We start from the raw sequence: 20,052 nt of genomic DNA, 5'->3' as shown, positions 1-20,052 counted from the left end.
GTGTCAGTTCCCGAGAAAACAGTCTGACGCCACAGTTCATGTAAAACATGAACATGTATTGAAGTCTGAATCTTCTTGCTCGGCCATCTCCCTGTGCTATTCTTAATAGATCAATCCAATGAATACATCGAAACTCCACTGGAGATTTCTAATTTCCTTATACTTCTTCGACCACTAGAGGGCATCGTTTAACAACACTAGATAAATATCAGTTATGGACGCTCCCAGCGCAGAACAGAAAGGGTATAAACTTTATACCCTAAAAACCCTACACATTTTGAAGACCTATTGATCCCGGATGGGGAACTGGGCAGCAAGAAAAGAGAGAAAAAAAATAAAAACCTCCTAAATATAGGTTGATGCAAAAATGAATGTAAGCATCATCGACAGTATTGCCAATTTGTAGAAACAAGCTAGAGGGAGCTTTATTTTCAGTCAGGCATTCGGGCCAAATTAAATTAATGGACGGGCTATTTACGCTAATGACAGCATATCATTAGCATTTGACTAATTGATTTTTGCCGGGATGAGAATTTCAACAAATATGACAAATTGCTTCTAAAATATATGTCCTACCCTGGCTTTAATGGTATTGATCAATTTGATTGTTCAACTCCCAGAGCAAAATAAAGATGAGACATAGAGAGACACAGAGTCAGAGAGAGAAGAATACATCTGTAAAAAATATATTTTGAAGATCCCTTGACGTCAAACCAAAGGATCAAACCAAAGGATTATTTATGTGAGCAGTCTTCACACTTTTTTCAAATGGCCCTCAACCCTAATGTGTTAGATATAAATAAACGTGATAATAAATAAACCTGTATATAGTTTGTATGCCTCGACCTACATCAAGAACACAGCACACCCCAAATACCATGACATAGTTTTGTTGTGTGTCTACCATTAATGTAGGCGTAATAACCTTAAACCTAAACATCTTTGTAGGAGTGTGTGTGGATGATGGCTGGTTGAAGCGGCCATCATCTTCCAGACCAATCAGTCCAAGCAGTCACACTGATTGGATTCTGGGGCGGGACAAGACTGCACACCTCTTGTACATTGAGCAATCAGTATGCACAGGTTCAACCAGCCACACTTGAGGAGGGATCTCATGTATCATCATCACCATCATCGATGATGGTCGATCATCAAAGTCACAATGTTGTACTTAACAGTAGTACCTAGCATTGTGTAGCATCTTCTCCTAGCTCTTTGTTGTATATGGGGAATAGGTGAGCCTAACAATTGTTGGTGCTTGGCACTTGGTTCTATGAATATCCTTACTGTACCGATAGCAATATATTTTTTCTCCTTCTTCTGACAAATGTACTTATTGTAAATTGCCTTGGATTAAAGACCCCGCTAAATGCCCTAAATGTAAATGCAAACCTTACAACAAACGGGCTACATCATCACCCTGTGCCCTTTGTCTGGGGGAGCCCAGTTTAAGTGACGTAGGTGGTGTGTAACGATGGACCTTGCCACAATCTCAAAAATAAAATTACACCTTCTATGTAAAAGTGAGCACGTCGTATTTATTTCATTCAAAACCTGTACAAAATTAAAAGACAAAACCAATCCATTCGTCTGAACATTAAAGTGAAAATAGCCGCACACTGTCCAGCAGTGAGTCCGTCTCACCCACAATGCATCTGTGTTCTGACCACTGTCACTGTGGGTGGGGGGGTCACCCAGAGAAAGCCGTGAATAGATCTTATAATTATAATATATAAACATCATTCCATAACAGATCAGGAGACAGACCCCATAAACAACACCCACAAACAGCATTGTCAGTTTGGGCTCTCGGAGGACGACTCCTGGCTCCCGGTGCCCCGTTAAAGAACTCCCCGTGTCCCGTGCCTCTCCTGTCAAGGGAACAACGACCGGAGCGGAGCTGGGAGCGGACGGACCAAGGAGATCAGCGTCCTGACGCCGAAGTATCTGTCCTCCTCCTCCCCCCGCCTCCTCTCTTCTACCGCCTTCTGCTCCCGCCCCCTCGCTGCTCCTCTGGGGGGAGGGGGGAAGGAGGCGCAAGAGGCCGGGGGGGAGGAGTGGAGGAAGCAGAGGAGGAGGAGGTTTGAGGGGGAGGTGGTGGTTAAGTTAAGTGAAGTTATCCTTTATTGTCCCTTTTTGTGGGAAATTCTCTCTCTGCTTCTGACCCATCCGGGAGCCGGTGGTGTGAGGGAAGCGGCCGATGGCCCGAGCCGCGCAGCTGTGTGCTGCTCGTCACGGGACCTCCCACATCAGGGTGTGGAGCTCCGGGGGGACCGGGGACACAGGGGACACGCTGCACACGTCCACCTTCTCTCGCACCGGGACAAACAGCTGCTGTTGAGGGCAGAGGATAACATGAGTTAAGGTAGCGCTTACACTTAAGTTAATACGTACACTATGGGTCCCGCATGGGAAACTGGGCAGCGAGTACTATACAGATCAAAATATAAAATAAGAAAAGAGAACAAGATCTAAAACTCCTAAATATAGGTTGATGCTAAAATGAATGTACAGTCATGGACAGAATTGCCGATTTAGAGAAACCAGCCAGAGAGAGCTTTATTTTGAAGGCATGAATAGCTTGCTAGCTGAAGCAATAAGTCTGCCTAGCCTTGTGGAAGACTCCGGTCCTGCGCAGTGAGTGTACGGACAGTACTGCAGGGAGACAGGAGGCATTCAGGGCAAATTCAATTATTGGATGGGCTAATTACGCTAATGACGGCCTGTGACACGGATATCAGTTTTATTTCCTGGCTTTAATTGAATTGATCAAATTGATTGTTCAACTCCTAGAGCAAAAGAAAGATGAGACAGAGAGAGAGACACAGAGAGAGACATAGAGAGACACAGAGAGATACAGAGAGACACAGAGACACAGAGAGAGAGAGAGAGAGAGAGAGAGAGACAGAGAGAGAGACAGACAGAGAGAGACAGAGAGAGAGACAGAGAGAGATAGAGACACACAGAGAGACCCAGAGACATACAAAGAGAGAGACAGAGAGACAGAGAGAGACAGAGAGACACAGAGACATACAGAGAGAGAGACAGAGAGACAGAGAGAGACACACAGAGAGACCCAGAGACATACAGAGAGAGAGACAGAGAGAGAGACACAGAGAGAGGCACACAGAGAGAGAAAGAGACCCCACCTGACTTTGGTGAATGCTGCTCATCATCTCCTTGAGCGAGCTCGGAGGAACTGGGATCTTTTTAAAGAAGGTGTTCCTCTTCCTTCAGATAAAAAGGGAACACATTGGGAACAATGTCCATAAACACAAAGGCCACGGTTTGGCAACGCATGTGCTTCAGAGGAATGCGATGGGTTGGGTGGTGTTGGAGACGCCTACCTCCTGACGTAGTAACACAGCGCCACCACCAGGACGGACAGGAGGCTGGGCACGGCCACGCAGACAACCATCATGGAGTGGTCCTGGGTCGCACCGTCGTCTGCGCAACAGGGAATCATTTTATCATTTCTCAACTTCATCTTAAGCAACAAAAGGAACAGTGATTCAACAGTTGTGCATTGTCTCGTGCAGATGTTTGAAATTCGTCCCGGCCTCCAAAAAAAGGAACTTAAGCTGTAAGTCAACATTTACAACATCTAAAAATTGGAGGGGGTTTATGGAGGGGAAGCCAACCAAACAAAAAGAACCGTCTTGTTTGAACAGCTGATAACAGTTGGTGACACAAGCTTTATAGTTGTACAATAACACGACGATCAGGCAGAGAATCTGCTGGCGGATGATAGCGGAGTAATACCAGGAGACACAGAGCAGGTCAACACACATGGACGGTTGTCCTCTGAACGAGTTCTTAAAACACAAAGTCACACCAGGAAGCGTCGACAGAGGCCAGGCGAACACACGTCAGCAGTGTCTAAAGCAGGTAGACACTGCTGTACACAAATACCACAGCACCCTCCAGCACTTTATCAATCCCACCAGACTTTGGAGAGACTTGGCACGCCCGCCAAAACCGCGCTATAAATCTTAGCGCTCCCCGCTTAACACAAACAACAAACGGAAAAACAGGGGCCCCGACCCGGGGGGAGTTTAAATAGCAACGAGAGTGCACGTGCTGGGAATGTAAGCAACCAGGGAACCAACAAGGGGGGGGGGGGGGGGGTGACTGAAGGCTGAGCAAATGGGTCGGGACGGCGTGATGGTACCTACTGTAAACAAGCAGAACACTTCTGTCTGCCTGGGCGACCCCACAGCTGGCCTCCACCAGCGGCTGGACCTGGATCTTGTAGCGGCAGGCCTCGTTGAAGGGCAACAGCTGGTGGTCCTTTCCTAAGCCGGAAGTGACCACCTTCTGGGAGAGGAGAGAGACGGACAGCATTAGGGCTTTACTGTGATGGTCACGCGGGCGTGGCTGGTGAGACCCCGGAGCCAAAGCATTGGACAAACACAACGCAGCAACAACAAATGATTACAAATACACGAGCGACAATATCAAATCAACAACGTTAACGAGATCTACATTATGAGTACCAAATGAGTCGGGAGTCAAATGTAATCCCCGACGCTATGAATGGTGAAAGTTGAAGGATTTCTCGATAGATCTAAAGTGTCTGAATAAATGTATGCTCTATTTGACGTCCTTCCTCGTTTCTCTTACACTGCAGGAGTAGTGTAAGAGAAACGAGGAATCCTTCTTCGTTTCCGGTCCCAGCAGACAGATACTCTTCCAACCGTATGTTATGGATGAAGGGTCCAATAAGAGTGCGGTCCTGAAGTCCTGAAGTGTCTGCTCTCAGAGGGTCCCCTCTCAAAGGGCTTCCCAGCCAGGCCACGTTATAGGACACCCCCTTCGCACTAAGCCCCCCCTCCCCCCAAAGGACCAAGGAAAAATTCGACCCTAAATAACCAAGATAGAAACGTTGATAAAAACAAGACAAGAGGGTTCCCTCCGCAGGGAAGTGACAAAAAAAAATAGAATGTACATCTTACTTACTGCGCGGCCACACTCGCTGTAGGAGACGGTGTATTTCCATAACTCTGGGCAGTTGTTGGCATGCTGCCAGCTGATTTTCAGATAGCCCCCCTGCTCGCTGACGCTCACGTTGGGCGGAAGAGTTCGAACTATAGAGACATTGTTTGAATAAAGAAACGGTCACATAAAAGAGACTTCAGTCATGCTTTAGTTGCTGCGTAAAAACGTTGATATGTCAATGCATAACATCCAAGCGAAAATAAAACGGACAAGTAATGTTGGGGTTGTTGAAAAGTAACCAGAAATTAATAAGAAAGAAAAGAAAAGAAAGAAAAGAAAATGGTCAAAGTGACCATATATACATCACAGAGGACAGGACTGCGGGCGTCTCACTCACTGTGATCATGGGGTATCAGTGCGAACGTTTGGTTCACGGCTCGGCCGTCAACCATTACTCGGAAGAGTATGCAGACCTTGTCCTTTTTCTCTTTTTGGGGGCTCGTCAGGTGACAGCCTTGCCGCAGCCCCCCGCTGTTGAAGACTTGGCACGGCGACAGCTTGGCAGACGCTCGGTCACACAGCCTGTGAGCAGAGAAGCATGGAGGCTATTAGAGGCCACACTCATTTACATTTACATTACATTTAGGGCATTAAGCACACGTTTTTATCCAAAGCAACTTACATTTTTACATTCATACACACATTCAAACCAACGGCGGAGTCCACCATGCAAGGCGACAGAAAGCTCGTCAGGATCAGTTAGGGCGAGGTTTCCCTCTCAGGGACAACTGGACCCTCGAAGCCTGGGATCAAACTGGCATCCTTTTGGTAACAAGTCAACCTGCTCTACCTCCTGAGCTACTGCGACCCTTTCCTTGTTTACTGCTTGGCTCCAGTTCTCCCCCCCCCCCCCCCTCTTTCTAGCCTTATCCAGTCCTGCCTATGTCTGTTATGTACAGTACTCAGTCAACCCCCGACCTGAATCCCCCGAAGTGGTCATGGAAAAACTCAATCAAACCAAAGTCACCCAGTGAGCCGATGGGTTGACTTATTGACCTTACAGGCTTTTTAGTGAGCTATGAATGGACCTGTGCTTCTTACTTGTAGAACACCGACAGCCCTGAGGTCTCATTTCCTGGGGTCCATGTGGCCTGCCGTCCACAGAGTGACGTCTGGGAGGATCGCCCGTCACAGGGTGGGTAGAGGAAGAATTTGAAGTCGGTCACAAGTGGAACTGAAATATATATATGTATAAGACCTTTGTTAAATAATGTTGAGCATGTACAAAAAGCCCAAAAACACTATCATACATGGAGAATTGAAGGTAGCCTCTGTGACTAGTTCTTTATACAACATTTCAAAAACTAGTCACAGAGTTAGGCGAGAGTAAGGTATTGATTTTTAGACTAATGTTTATAATACCGTTTTTTTTTTCAAAAACAAAGCCGTATTTTCTATGAGCCGCAGGAGTGGTAAAAAGGGGGTTGCATGTTCCAAAATACCATATATAAGCCACTCTGTAGTATGAAGATTCAAGGCATTAGTAAAACCCTGAACTTTTAGACAGGTTCAGAAAACAAGGCATCTTTTGTTTTGCAAGCATCTCAGTTAGACGCTGATGCTTTGAATTATCGTTCATGGACTCGGTCTTCCTTGTTTGTTAGTCAGTTATGCCAATGTTTATTTCTATACAGGGTTATCCTTTACTCACTAACACCTAACGTCAATGAGTTACATGGGCTTGACATCGTGACGCCATTAGGAACTACATGTTTTATATAGTATACAAATCACAGTAGATGGCACAGATTGTTTTCTTTAAAATATTTGTGTTTACAAAATCGACCTACAAGCCGCTCTGGATAATAAAATCGGGCTACGACATGACAAACGGCGGCTTTACCTCAAAACGACGGTAAGCACTACCAAATCCCTCAACCACCCTTCCCTCTTTTTTCCACGTCCCAGTTCTCGGGCTCCAGCCCTTCTCGTGACGTTGTGTCCAGACGTACAACCCTGCCTCTAGAGCCCTCTGGAGCTCTGGATGAAGGCCTCACCTTGGCGGGGGATGACCATGTTGCTGGCTCCATACGGGCACCACGACGTCCAGGTTGATCCGGTGGTCTTTAGGGTGAGTGTCGCGTCGGTATTCAAATCGGTCACCAATACGTCTGTATCTCTGTGATTCCGAGGAATTGTCTAGGAAAATAAAAGAGAGATGAGGCACACACACACACACATGGTACACCATACAATAGCATGTGCTTAACCGTCAATCATCATTTCCTACCTAATGACGCCTTTGTGCATTCAGGTGGTGATTTGGATCAGCATCCATCTATAGCGTTACTTTGTAGGCCTAGCCCACTACATCACTTTATAACAAGGAGGAGTAAGGCTGGAATTCAATTAAAGACCTACCTTTTTAATATTATTTGGCTCATGAAGAACGTATTTCAGCGAGCAGTTGGGGTGTGCCTGCCAGGTGAGACGGATGTTAAAGGGATCAGTCCACTCGTAGGAGAGGTTGAATGGCGGAGGTAGAAGCTCTGAAGAAAAAAGACAATCAAACAACCTTAGGCATATGTTCAAGAGAGAGGAATGTTTACGTTGGAAAATGTTTTATAGTGTCGGTGTGTGTGTGTGTGTGTGTGTGCCCAGAACGAGCCCCACACATCCACACACTTTGCCACGAAAAGAACCGGAGGTGGGAGAAGAGAGGGACGTTGTTCACAAGCTGGTTGGCGGAGTCTCTCTATCTCTCTCTCTCTCTCTCTCTCTCTCTCTCTCTCTCTCTCTCTCCTCCACAGAAGTCAACACATTGATTTCATGCCTCAGTTCTAAAATGGCTTTACCTTGACATGCGTCACTAAACCCATATTAATTCTTTACGAGTAAGAAGATAGTATCAGTATGGAGACAGAGCCATATACTGATAAGGATAAGATAAGGCCTCAATGAGTTCTTGAAAATGCTGAGTGGTAACATGTTTTAAAGATGAATTAAATTCAATTTTATTTGTATAGCCCTTAATCACCATTACAGTCTCAAAGGGCTTTACAGGCCAGATATTTATGACACCCCCCTTTACCGAAGCCCCCATAAGGGCAAGAAAAAACTCCCTTAAATCTGCAAGGAATAAATCTAATTTGAAAGTCAGTGTATGACAGAACCGTTTTAAATATGTATACTTTGTAATGGTAAAGTCGAGTAGTGATACTGTATATTGTTTTAAGAGTAACTGTTTATGATGTTCCCTGAAAAGTCTGTTGTAAACAGATTTCGCTTCCTTAAGTAATATTGATGGCATTGTCATTCATTTTTCGACTTTGCGCACCTCAGGACTTTGGGGTTGTCCAGACGCAAAGCCCGTTCTGATCTGATGTTATGATCTGATGCTCCGATCTGATGTTCTGATCTGATGTTCTGATCTGATGTTCTGATCTGATGTTCTGATCTGTTGACTTTGCAGCGTTTCTCCAGGATCAACACCCTGGTGTGTGTGCATGGTGAATCTCCGTCTGAGCAGCTATGGATTATGTGATGTCCAAGGGGTTAGGCTCCTATAAGGCTACGGCGTGTGGCAGATTTCATATACCTCATCGCTCCAATGCTCATAACGTTACACGACGGTACTAAAGTATCATAAAGTTGGCCCATGGTCCATGGGAATAACAAAAACTCTCTTCCCAAAAGTTTCTCTTGGGATTTTGAGGTATCTCGTCTCTTCAGACAAAAATAGAGCAGAATTATTATTTGCCATCAGCAATTCTGAGATATGATATTTAATAATAATTATGAATTTTCATTATCATCATCATCCTCATCATTATTATGATGATTATGATTATTACAAATTAATGTTTGCAATGAAACTTATCTCGGAATTCTTTAAAACTTGAGATGAGTTTTCATGGCAAATGATAATTCTGCGCTGTTGAATTAACGAGTTGACTATCTCAGAGATTTAATTCAGAAAAACGAAGCAGCATTTATATTTATATATAGTGCATGCTTTACCCTTCCGTACGCAAAAAAGGCACAAATCAGTATATACAAATTTACCAAAATTAAGGATAATGAAGGGTTTACGCTCAACATGTCATTGATCCAGAACCCCCTGACCACCGCCCATTTGAAGTGATGTAATATTCAAATTTTAATTGATTTACCAGTAATATCAATTGTAACTATGAGACAATTGTGCGTCATGTGTAAAACACAATTGCGGGAATAACAAACCACAGACTACCAGTGTTGCCAGAGTTCCCGCCCAATCTGGCAACTCGGTAGACTACCGGGCATACGGGCCGGTTCCTGGTAGTCCCAAAATTAATTCACTTTTGCAATTCTTGGAAAGATTTTTCGTAAAAAAAAGTGAATCAAAAAATTCACCTGTTGTACATCGTTGTGGAATCGTCACCACAAAGCACATCACCAACATGTAATAATCCAATGATCTGCAAATCATGGTCCAATCCGACCCCAGAGGATTCCTCCTATTTCCAAAATAAAAGTCCGGTCAGGAACAACTCCAGCGTCTTGGTTGTACTCCGACGGACTTGACACCGCATATCTACATGTTTCAGTGGGCACCCAGGGTCATACCAGCACAGAACTGAAACAAAAGCAGCTAATGCATTGGTTAAAGGCTTATCCCAACCCTACACTGATACTACCCCATGGAGTGAGAAGGAGCGACTGGAGCAGAAATGACGAGCAGCGCTGGGGTGGAGTTTCGACGGGAGAACCACCTCCCTCGCTTTCCAAGGCGTCCTCCTCAGCGGGGCGGGACTTTAAGTGATATGGCTTTGGCAATCGGCTGGGCGGTGAGAAGAGACCGGAAGTTGTTGTGAAAGCAATAAAGCGTCACAATTAGGATCCACTCTCACATCCTATATTATTTACTTTACTTTACTTACTTTACTATTTGAGTCCCAATTTCTTACCAAACATTTTATAATATATATTTTTTCTCCCACATTTTAATTATTATGCACCGTCTAGGCCTACACAACTTTTGTAAAAGGACAATGAACTAATTATATGCCAGCAAAAAATGAATGACAAACCATTATTTTCCAATAATTTCAAAACATTGTTTAGTTAATGTCTTTACAATATGTCTATTTGACAAGCATCTGCACTAGGCATACAATGCAATCCGAATGCAAAATTGACAAGTGCATCAATGGTCAGGTGGATGTTAAAAATATAAATACATAGATACCTCATTCACAGAATTTAATTTACATGATGGCAATACATTATGTACAATTGATTACTATCCATTGATTGGCATTGTTTCAGTGTAGCACTTGTGAAATACTGAGTGAGAACTGAGTGAGAATCGGTTTCTATAATTAGACTTGCCCGTTCAGAAGGCAGCGGAAAGGCACAGAATTGTAAGCAAACTATCTGTACGTTTACACCTTGGTTTGGGATGCGAGTATGCACCAGCTACTGAGCTACACCCTAAAGAGCAGTTGAGCTGCCAGGAACCCAGCCTACGTTCTCTATACTACTGACTTTGTTGCACTCACATGCTGTGTTTGTTTTTCTTTATAGTTTGCACCGAAGCCCACTGAGCAATGTTCAAACCGACTCATATGAAATATGTCTCTTTCTTTAAAATCTAAAATGTGTTCAAATCAATCATTTTTTAAGCATGGCTACTCCCTCCGACAGCTAAATCTGATTGCCAAATCGGTCCCTCATATCACCCTGTCACTGAGTCCTGGGGCGTCAGCTCTCATGACCATCCAGACGCTCAATACTGCGCTGAACGCCATAACACCACCATGTGTCCCGTTGTGGTCCCTTCGTCCAAACCGCCGTCGCTTTGGACGCATGGCCCAAGCGAAGCGCGCCAGCCTTAGGCGGATGACCCCCACTGCGAACACGTGTTTGCCAGGGGGCGGAGTCTGCCAGGGGGCGGAGTCTGCCAGGGGGCGGAGTCTGCCAGGGGGCGGAGTCTTGAGTCGCAGGGGAAGAGGGCAGTGTGTGAGCCTGGGATGGGCTTTTGTTGTCCTTATCTTTCTGGCAACGTAAGGACACCCCGAGTACGAAACAAAGAGGGGGGGCTGAGAGAAGTGGGAGTGGGCGGAGGAGAGGGGGTGGAAGGCGTGTGTGGGTGTGGTGGCGTCTAGCCCAGCTCCGTGCTGGTGGTCCCACTGATGGCACTGAACACGTGGAGGGAGTCCTGCAGCAGTGAGCGCATGTCCTCTGGGTAGATCTGGGGGGGGGGGGGAGAGAGAGAGGATGTTGGAGGGGGAGGAGGGAGGATGTGTGAGGAGTGAGGAAGGATGAGGGGGAAGGAAGGAGTGAGGAGGGGGAAAAATATGCATTAACACACAAGTACAAAGTAAAGTACAAAGTCTCTTGGAAACATTGCTCACAGAAAGTCCAGTCAAGTTGCCAAGACTGTGGTTTCCTGGGCTAACATGAATACCCTGCAACATGAAAACATCTGGCCAGTGCTTAAATCAAGATGAGCAAAAAGGTGGAAAAGACGCATAGGCGTCGTCATGCTTGCATCGTACTGCAACGTTGTGATCCATGTAAAGTACAACTGAACGGATGGGATGATGATGGACGCGTAGGGGTGTTGATGCGGTGGGAAACTGTTTTACGACACCATGACCCTGTTCTGCCGTTAAATGAGCCTCAGGGTGATCCGATTTTCAGCGGATACTACTGACGTGACAGAGAGGGGGCCAGCGAGATGCGAGACATTAAGGGTATGTTTCACAAGACACAATCTTGTGTGCCCAGTCTGACCAGGGTCTGCCACGCCGCTCACTTTACCTGGGCGTCCTCAGAGCTGAAGAGCCAGCAGAATAGAGAGAAAGAGAGGTCACGGGTTAGAGTCAGGGGTTAGATACAGTTGTATTCAAGGCTGACAAATGTGAAGGCTGCCAATAAAAACACACAAAGGCAAGAAGAGAAATATCCAGAACCTGTGTTGTAACATACTCGAATTGGAAGCATGCGCATGAATTACTGAGGAGTGAGTGTGTGTGTGTTCTCCCGGTCTGTTTTGCATTTTACCGTACTCTTTTAATACTACAATCTGTCTTTTATTATCTTTTATCACCAGAGTCATGCCCTCTGTGGGCTTCTCTGGGGCCGTGCACATGCTCTATCAAATAAACAACTACGACCGCTAGCCGTCACAGAATGGTATTCCCATCCCACGCACTGCCGACCCCAAGCGATTCACCGGGGCCACGTCATTATTCCTAGACGCAACTATGCGTCTAGGATAATGAAATTTTAAACTCTGAATGATGTTCAGCGCGTGCGGTAAGGCCCGACACAGAGTTTCAGATTAGAGCCATCAGGGCGGCGGGGCTGATTGTTTAACTTTAAACATACTACAGCAGCCCCACGATGGGCGCATCGGCACCGAACTCTTTGGAGGCCTGCTCTTCATCTGGTGGAGGAATCCATCAATAAAACAGGTCCACAGGTACTATGTAAATATCAAATGTTGTTCAACATGCTCAAGAATGTTGTACCTATTGTAACATCTTATTCCTCACATTCCTTAAGAGCAATGTAATCCTTTTTAAGATCTAACAACCAACAGTGTGTGAGCGTGTGTAACCTAGCCCTCACCTCTTCGTGGATGATGTCAGACAGCTCTTTCACCATGTCCTTGAAGTTGGACTTCAGGCCCTCCTGGTACTCAAACTGGTCCTCCTTGATCAGGCGCTCATTCATGTCCAGGGCCATGCTGCACGCCTCCACGAAACGCCTGCACGCACACACACCGCACAAACATACATCAGGAAGGGTGATGAAGCTGGTGTGGGGAGGAGTGGGGAGGGTGGAGGAATTAGGTGGAGAAGGGTGGAGGGGTGAGATGGGTGGAGGGGTGAGCTGGGAGGGGGTGGAGGGGTGAGGAGATCGGGGGAGGAGGGGAAGGGGAAGGGCTGGAGAAGTGTGGAGGGCCTACCTGAATATCTCCTTCAGCTCCTTGGCCTTCTTGCTGGCAGACTGGTTGGTTTTGCTGTCGTCCAGGAAGGCCCTGGCATAGGCCATGGGGCCGGCGTTCACCTGCACACAGCGGCAGCAGCGTCAGGATTCAGCCGTACCTCTGTACAGGTATACACCTTAGGCTGAAAGAGGGTCCTCAGCTGTAGCCTTATCTTGGGCTGCCGCTACGCAATTTCCAGTCTCTTCGTTTCTATGAGCGCTGTGTGCGCCAGTCAACAGAGGGAGAAGAGGTTCAACGTATGCATTAAGCAGTCAACCTCCACCTATGTAATTAGAAAACATTACATTACTCCTTTGTCTAATTTAAACAGACTAATTGCCTAATTTGTGTCAAACCCTATAAAAGACAGCTGTGAGAAATGTTTGAAACGTAGTGCAATGGTTTATCTTGCGTTATTGGAAGTTTCTTTGTGCTGAAGCACATACTCAATGTAATTTGTAAGTGAGAATTAAGAGCCTTTTCTACGCATGGTTGATAATTGAGGTACTCGACCTTCCCTGTTGTGTCCTTGAACAACAAGAAAGTTGCTCCCCCCCTGCCCCACAACCAGAGAAGTTGGTCAACTCAGATAACTGGTTTTCAGATATGCAGTTATGCATGTTAAGACACGTAGGTATGGGATCTCGTTTGCACGCACACAGGCACACACAGACGCCCTTTTCCCATCAAACAAGGTGTTAGTATTTCTAAGTGCAGTGCTAATAATCAGGTGTTTCAGAGGCTTTTGCTCACCTCCAGTGAGTCGGGTCTGTGTGCATAATTTAGTTTGAATATATAGCATGAGCCCATTAATGTAGCCCAATCCAGGCCATTTTTGCAAATGAATATACATGCCTGGTTCATGCCTGGTTTGATTGAATTGAGCATTTAATAAACAGGGCTTTGCAGGGCTTCCCAAGCCCTCACAACAGCCTACATGTAGAGCAGTATAGTCTAGTGGCTAGGGTTTTTCAATGCCCACTAACCTGTAGGCATCCTTGATAGTCAGACGCCCCCTATCTTACTAAGCCCTAAGACAGCTCTTTGATGATACATATACGGATTCACTGCTCACAGTTAATAGTGTGTTATTGCAATCATGAAAATAGAAAGATGGATGGTGTGGGGGGACGTGCGATGTCTGGCCGGCAGGGGGAGTATGGGCAGGTTGGGACCGCACGGGATTGGCTGGGGGGATTGGACCTGATTGCGAGCAGGTGTCCGCACTCCAATCAGGGAGTGGGTACTTATGTGCCTGCTTTGTGTTGTAGTGAGGAAGAACAAAACCCAGGAGCGAACGGACCACGGAGGTCCGGAGCGAGTGGAACCTACCCCGATCCACCAAGAGACGGCTCTGAACGGACCTTTTCGTTACATTTTGAGTATTTCTGTTTACGGTTAAAGCAAATAAACCGCTGAGAGAACGACAACCCTGCCTGCTCGCATTACTTCGAACCTGTTACAGATGGATAGATAAAAACAACAAAACTGTCAACACCCACGTTCAACTGTTTGATTACAAAAAAACGACACAAAATGAGTCTGCCTTCTGATTGGTCGATGGCTATCGTTCCAGCGTTGTGATTGTTGGGTCACCTGTACAGAGACGCAGCCCTGCAGGATGAGCTGCAGCTTGATCATGTCCACCTCGGGGCTGGAGCACAGCTTGGTGAGCTCGGCCGTGCGTGCCCGCATCTCGTCGATGGCCACGTCCACCGGCTTCAGCTCCACCTGCCGCTCGGACACCACCTCCACCCGCTTCTTCACGTAGGGGAAGGTGTTGGAGGCTGGGGGAGGGACGGACAGAGGGACGAGGACATACAGGAAGAGAGACGGGGAGAAAAAAAACAGAAAGAAGATCAACAACAGAATAAGAAGGAAAGATAGGAAGAGTAAGGCTGACGGACACTTCAGATTCAGGAGTTAATAATTACATTGGATGTACTTCATTTATTAATTGATTTTTCAGGTAAAGCGAGAACTCCAGGTTGCACGGCTAGCTTGGTCATTAAACCGCTACCTTTAACCACACACAAACATTTGTTTTCTTTAACTTATTTGTTTTGAGTATTACTCCATTCAGAATTCGTCATGTTTTCCAATTTGTTATTTCCGAATTTAGACCAACATATTTCGAGCCTTTCTAACTGAAAAATAAACGCTAGAAAATCTAGAATGGACCATGGGAGCCACTGGGAACATGGGAGCCACTGGGAACATGGGAGCCACTGGGACCATGGGAGCCACTGGGAACATGGGAAACGCCCGTACTGGTGAGGACGGTGCGTCTCTTGCACTGCTCCTCCACGCCGCCGTGCTTCTTGCCCGTCAGCGTGTACGGCGTCTCGAACACAAAGCGGTTGATGTTGTGGCACTTCTCGAACGCCGTCTTCTTCTCCGGCGCCTCCTTCTCCTCGAAGTAGGCCTTGACGAAGGTCACCTGGACGTACGCCAACTTGGGGTCCAGCTCCTTGGGGTTGACCTGGGCACAGAAGGAATCGGGAGGTTTTCCGTAAGGAAAGGCAAATAAAATTCGGTGACAAGGAATGGGGACGGGGAGAACGGACCACGGGAGCCCTAACCCTAACCTTGACTTTGATCATAAAAAAAAAATTTAAAAATTAAAAAACGGTCTGTCCTACTTCAAATAGATCTGTAAAAATCAATGAATAAACTACACAAATTATCGTATACAATTCCCGGAATGAATTTAACGACCATAAGTCGTTCAAGAAGTAGGAAGTAAGCATAAAAAAAAAAACTAAATCCAAAAACAACAGATGCGAATTCCTTGTACACCCTGTTTCCTCGTTAAATACACAATGGATGGAAACCAGCACTGCGGAAGCTAGCGGGTCTCTTTTTTTGGGAGCAGAACGTGACACATACGACCAATCACCGCTACCTTGTTGGAGTCCTGGATGATCTGGACGTTCTCCGCGCCAAACTTGTCTCCGTAGAGGGAGAGGAGGCGCTGGGAGATCTCTGACAGGCCGGTGAGCTTGGGCTCCTTATAGATGTACTCCTTACCGTCCTCCTCCTCAAAGAAACCCTGCACAGGTGGGGGGGGGGCCAGGAGGAAGAGGAGGAGGGGAAGAGGAGGGGAGGAGGAGAAGGAGTTGGAGGAGAGGAAGATGCAGTAGAAGGTGATGTTGGACAGGAAGAGGTGGAGAGGAAGACGTAGTATAGAAAGAGGAGAGAAAGATTGATGGAGGAAGACGGAGGAGAGGAAGATTGAGGACAGGAAGAAATAATCTCAGTCATAGCAAGTACTAAATGAGCCCTTCCGTGTCTGTGCACGTCACTTGAAGGACCAGACCGAGCTTTGGCCATCATCCAACAACCCTTGACCCTCTCCAAACAACCCTGGTCTCTCACCTGTCCGTAGAAGGCCACCCTGAAGTAGGTGCCCAACAGCCTGCGGCCCGACTGCATCACCTCCATGATCTTGTTGTAGGCCCTGGTGAGTGTCTCGTACAGGCGACTGAGTTTCTGCAGAGAGAGAGGCAGAGAGGCAGAGAGGCAGAGAGGCAGAGCGAGGGAAAGAGAGAGTTTGTGTTTACACTTTACTGTGTAAACATTTCTTTGATTGTTAAATAAGAGTCTCAGAGGGAGAGCTTATGGTGAGTTTGTGGCGGTCGTAGTCCTCGACCCCTTTCCAGTTCAGGGCAGGAGGTTGCACTACAGGATGGGGAGGAGAGAGAGAGAGAGAGAGAGGGAGGGAGGGAGGGAGGGAGGGAGGGAGGGAGGGACAGAGACAGAGAGAGAGAGAGAGAGAGAGAGAGAGAGAGGGAGAGAGAGGGAGAGGGAGAGAGAGAGTGAGCGTGTGATGTGTTCTCCACATCACACGCTTCTCACACTACTAAGTCCTACTTATTGACGTCTTCTGCAAGGTTCATGTCCTGACATGACTTTTAACAGGCGCGGTTGGTCAGCGGCACCCCTTATTAGGAACCCTTTTCTACCCCAGCCCAACTGACTCCCAGCGGCCCGCCTCCTCCTCATCTGTGACCTTTATGGGGCTTTTACTATCACGGAGGAGCATCAAGAGGAGGGGAGAGCCAACAGCCAAGTGTGGCACACATGTAAAGTTGTGTGTTTGTGTGTGTGTGTGTGTGTATGTGTGTGTGTGTGTGTTTGTGTGTGTGTGTGTGTGTGTGTGTGTGTGTGTGTGTGCATTTTTGGGTACTTTCCGCAGCTGTGTTTACGATGAACGACTGCTCTCAAGATGCTATTTTGCGATGTTGTGAACATTTGGGAGAAGAGAAAAACTGTGCGTGCGTGCGTGCGTGCGTGTGTGTGCGTGTGTTTGCGTGCGTGTGTGCGTGCGCAGTACCATGAGCTCCTGGCGCCTCTCGTAGACGGGGATGATGAGCTTGGCTACATGGGTGATGAGCTCGTAGCGCTCTGCCTTCCAGAGGGCCTCCACGCAGGCCTCCAGATGCTCCACCAGCACCTCCTGGAGGGGGGACACCGCCCGGTTACACAGCAGGGTCGCCAGCCGGGCTCTGCTCATCTGCTTGAAACCCTATGCTACGACACAAGGGCCGCTAGCACGCTCCTATGCTAGCACGCTCGAGGCAGAGGCTACGCTAAGCTAGTCCGCACAAAACACCTTATGGTATGATTGCATGCTAAATGTAGTTTCTAAGCTAAACAAAGTGCATAAGGTTAGGTGAAGTACCGTGATGCTTCCTTGACAGAAACAACTAAGCTCGTCCAGGCAAAACACCTTAGGAGAGCATGTAAGATTGCTAAATAAAGAAGCTAAGCAAAGCTTGTCCTGACAAGAAACATTCTGTTACGCTATAATGCGAAAGCGTCGCTCAATGTTCTGGTCACAGGCTCTACATTGATAACCCAGACTAGTGTCTAGGGCCCCCCCGGACCCTCAGTGGTGGGGCAGGCCGGGGAGGACTGACCTCGGTGTAGTACACATCCTGCATGCCCGAGTCCTCCTTCATCGCGGCCTCCTCGTCGACGTTGAACGTCACCTTCTTGAACGGCGCAAGTCCGCTTGGAAACAGCTCTGGGCAATCAAATACATATAGCAAATCAGATAGCGCCTTTATGGCTTTATGGCCAGCAAGCAGACATTGGACATTGACTTGAACACACGTCAATGTTAGTGTCAACATTTATTTTATATTTGAAATGGGAGTGCACAGAGCATGGTTACAGTAGCCTGATACCAGACTGCCCTGTTACCTTGTCCCTCTCCATTTCCGTCTTCAGTCTGACAGCGCCTCCACTCTGACTGATTTCCGTAGCAGATTCTATGTTTCCCTAACTTAGCACTAGAGGTTAACATCTTAACCACCATGTAGTGAGAGTATAGTTCTTAACCACCATGTAGTGAGAGTATAGTTCTTAACCACCATGTAGTGAGAGTATAGTTCTTAACCAACATGTAGTGAGAGTATAGTTCTTAACCACCATGTAGTTAGAGTATAGTTCTTAACCACCATGTAGTGAGAGTATAGTTCTTAACCACCATGTAGTGAGAGTATAGTTCTTAACCACCATGTAGTGAGAGTATAGTTCTTAACCAACATGTAGTGAGAGTATAGTTCTTAACCACCATGTAGTTAGAGTATAGTTCTTAACCACCATGTAGTGAGAGTATAGTTCTTAACCAACATGTAGTGAGAGTATAGTTCTTAACCACCATGTAGTTAGAGTATAGTTCTTAACCACCATGTAGTGAGAGTATAGTTCTTAACCACCATGTAGTGAGAGTATAGTTCGTAACCACCATGTAGTGAGAGTATAGTTCTTAACCACTATGTAGTTAGAGTTAGAGACACTTTGTTAAACAAAACAGGGATGAATGCAACATGCTGTTTGGCCTGGGAAAGACTGGCGCCCACAACGAACGCAAATTCCCATCACCTGATAAGACAACGATAACAACCCATAATACACGCACACACACAAAGACGCACACAAAAACAAACCTCATTATTCGTTTGTATATCACTCTGACAAGGACATTAACACCACGCCTTGGTTTCGGGTGTGTGTGCCTGCATGTGTGTGTGTGTTTGTGTGTGTGTGCACCCTATTGACTACTTCCTTCTTTATTATATTAGCCTCACATCATGTGTGTCTGTGTTTGTGTGTCTGTGCGTGAGTCATAATCAGTCTTTGACAGTGTGGAAAAAGAATTGAACGCACTCCAGAAGTGCATGTGATTGATGTTGAGGATAAGGATGTTAAGAATCATAAGGTTATAAAGATAAGATAAGTCTTAATTAATCCTGGACGGAGCATTCAACCATGCAATAACAGCCCCACTACGATGAAGAGATAGAATAGTCGACTTGGAAAAACACACAGCTTAGGGCACACTGTTTCCCTAAGAGGTGTTCCTGTGTGTGTGTGTGTGTTCCTAGGTGTTTGTGTGTGTGTGTGTTCCTAGGTGTGTGTGTGTGTGTGTTCCTAGGTGTGTGTGTGTGTGTGTTCCTAGGTGTGTGTGTGTGTGTTCCTAGGTGTGTGTGTGTGTGTGTTCCTAGGTGTGTGTGTTTGTGTGTGTTCCTAGGTGTGTGTGTGTTCCTAGGTGTGTGTGTGTTCCTAGGTGTGTGTGTGTCTGTGTGTGTTCCTGTGTGTGTGTGTGTTCCTAGGTGTGTGTGTGTGTGTTCCTAGGTGTGTGTGTGTTCCTAGGTGTGTGTGTGTTTCTAGGTGTGTGTGTGTGTGTTCCTAGGTGTGTGTGTGTGTGTTCCTAGGCGTGTGTGTGTGTTTGTGTGTTCCTAGGTGTATGTGTGTGTGTGTGTGTGTGTGTGTGTTCCTAGGTACTTTTGGTGTGTGTGTGTGTGTGTGTGTGTGCGTTCCTAGGTTTGTGTGTATGTGTTCCTAGGTGTGTGTGTCTGTTTCTAGGTGTGTGTGTGTGTGTGTTCCTAGGTGTGTGTGTGTGTTTCTAGGTGTGTGTGTGTGTGTGTGTGTGTTTCTAGGTGTGTGTGTGTGTGTGTTCTTACTCTTCCTGTGGAGGTACTCTGCCACCAGTGCTGCCACGTGGACGTGACACATGGCCGCCTGCAGAAAAAATAAACAAATCAATCAACAGAAGCACAACCAGAACCCTGTCACTTTTCTGTTTAATGTCCCCTGTTCCTTACAGTAATAAATATTAATTG

General features: G+C 46.5%; 2 protein-coding genes across 6 annotated transcripts in view; both read right to left on the bottom strand.

The window, feature by feature from the left end:
• Nucleotides 1-1,518: 1,518 nt before the first annotated feature.
• On the bottom strand, nt 1,519-9,629 carry LOC307091170 (uncharacterized protein). Of its 3 annotated transcripts, none has more exons than XM_079758085.1 (10): nt 9,334-9,629; nt 7,360-7,487; nt 6,996-7,137; nt 6,040-6,172; nt 5,336-5,520; nt 4,960-5,087; nt 4,176-4,317; nt 3,348-3,447; nt 3,150-3,231; nt 1,519-2,334 (listed from the first exon to the last, which is right to left on the bottom strand). In XM_079758085.1, exons 1-10 carry the CDS (start codon nt 9,407-9,409, stop codon nt 2,233-2,235), a joined length of 1,218 nt encoding a protein of 405 aa, XP_079614211.1. In that variant the 5' UTR covers nt 9,410-9,629; the 3' UTR covers nt 1,519-2,232. The 3 variants fall into 3 exon arrangements, with proteins under 3 accessions (XP_079614211.1, XP_079614212.1, XP_079614213.1); XM_079758086.1 differs by having other exon boundaries at nt 1,519-2,331; XM_079758087.1 differs by having other exon boundaries at nt 6,040-6,110.
• Nucleotides 9,630-10,018: 389 nt separating this feature from the next.
• Nucleotides 10,019-20,052, bottom strand: part of dock11 (dedicator of cytokinesis 11) — a 95,806-nt gene continuing 85,772 nt past the window's right edge. For 2 of the 3 annotated variants that reach the window (XM_079757929.1, XM_079757930.1), the window contains exons 45-54: nt 19,894-19,951; nt 17,842-17,948; nt 17,256-17,378; nt 16,298-16,411; nt 15,825-15,971; nt 15,191-15,401; nt 14,516-14,706; nt 12,899-12,999; nt 12,559-12,697; nt 10,019-11,173 (exon numbers count right to left, since the gene is read on the bottom strand). In XM_079757929.1, coding sequence (XP_079614055.1) covers nt 11,084-11,173; nt 12,559-12,697; nt 12,899-12,999; nt 14,516-14,706; nt 15,191-15,401; nt 15,825-15,971; nt 16,298-16,411; nt 17,256-17,378; nt 17,842-17,948; nt 19,894-19,951 — 1,281 coding nt within the window. In that variant the 3' untranslated portion in view covers nt 10,019-11,083. Of the gene's footprint in view, nt 11,174-12,558; nt 12,698-12,898; nt 13,000-14,515; nt 14,707-15,190; nt 15,402-15,824; nt 15,972-16,297; nt 16,412-16,441; nt 16,601-17,255; nt 17,379-17,841; nt 17,949-19,893; nt 19,952-20,052 lie in introns of those variants that run through there. The other variant, XM_079757931.1, reaches the window with a different exon arrangement.

The sequence above is a fragment of the Pollachius pollachius genome (genome assembly GCF_949987615.1).
Source record: "Pollachius pollachius genome assembly, chromosome: 20".
Taxonomy (NCBI): domain Eukaryota; kingdom Metazoa; phylum Chordata; class Actinopteri; order Gadiformes; family Gadidae; genus Pollachius; species Pollachius pollachius.
This window is presented reverse-complemented; position numbering and strand designations above follow the sequence as displayed.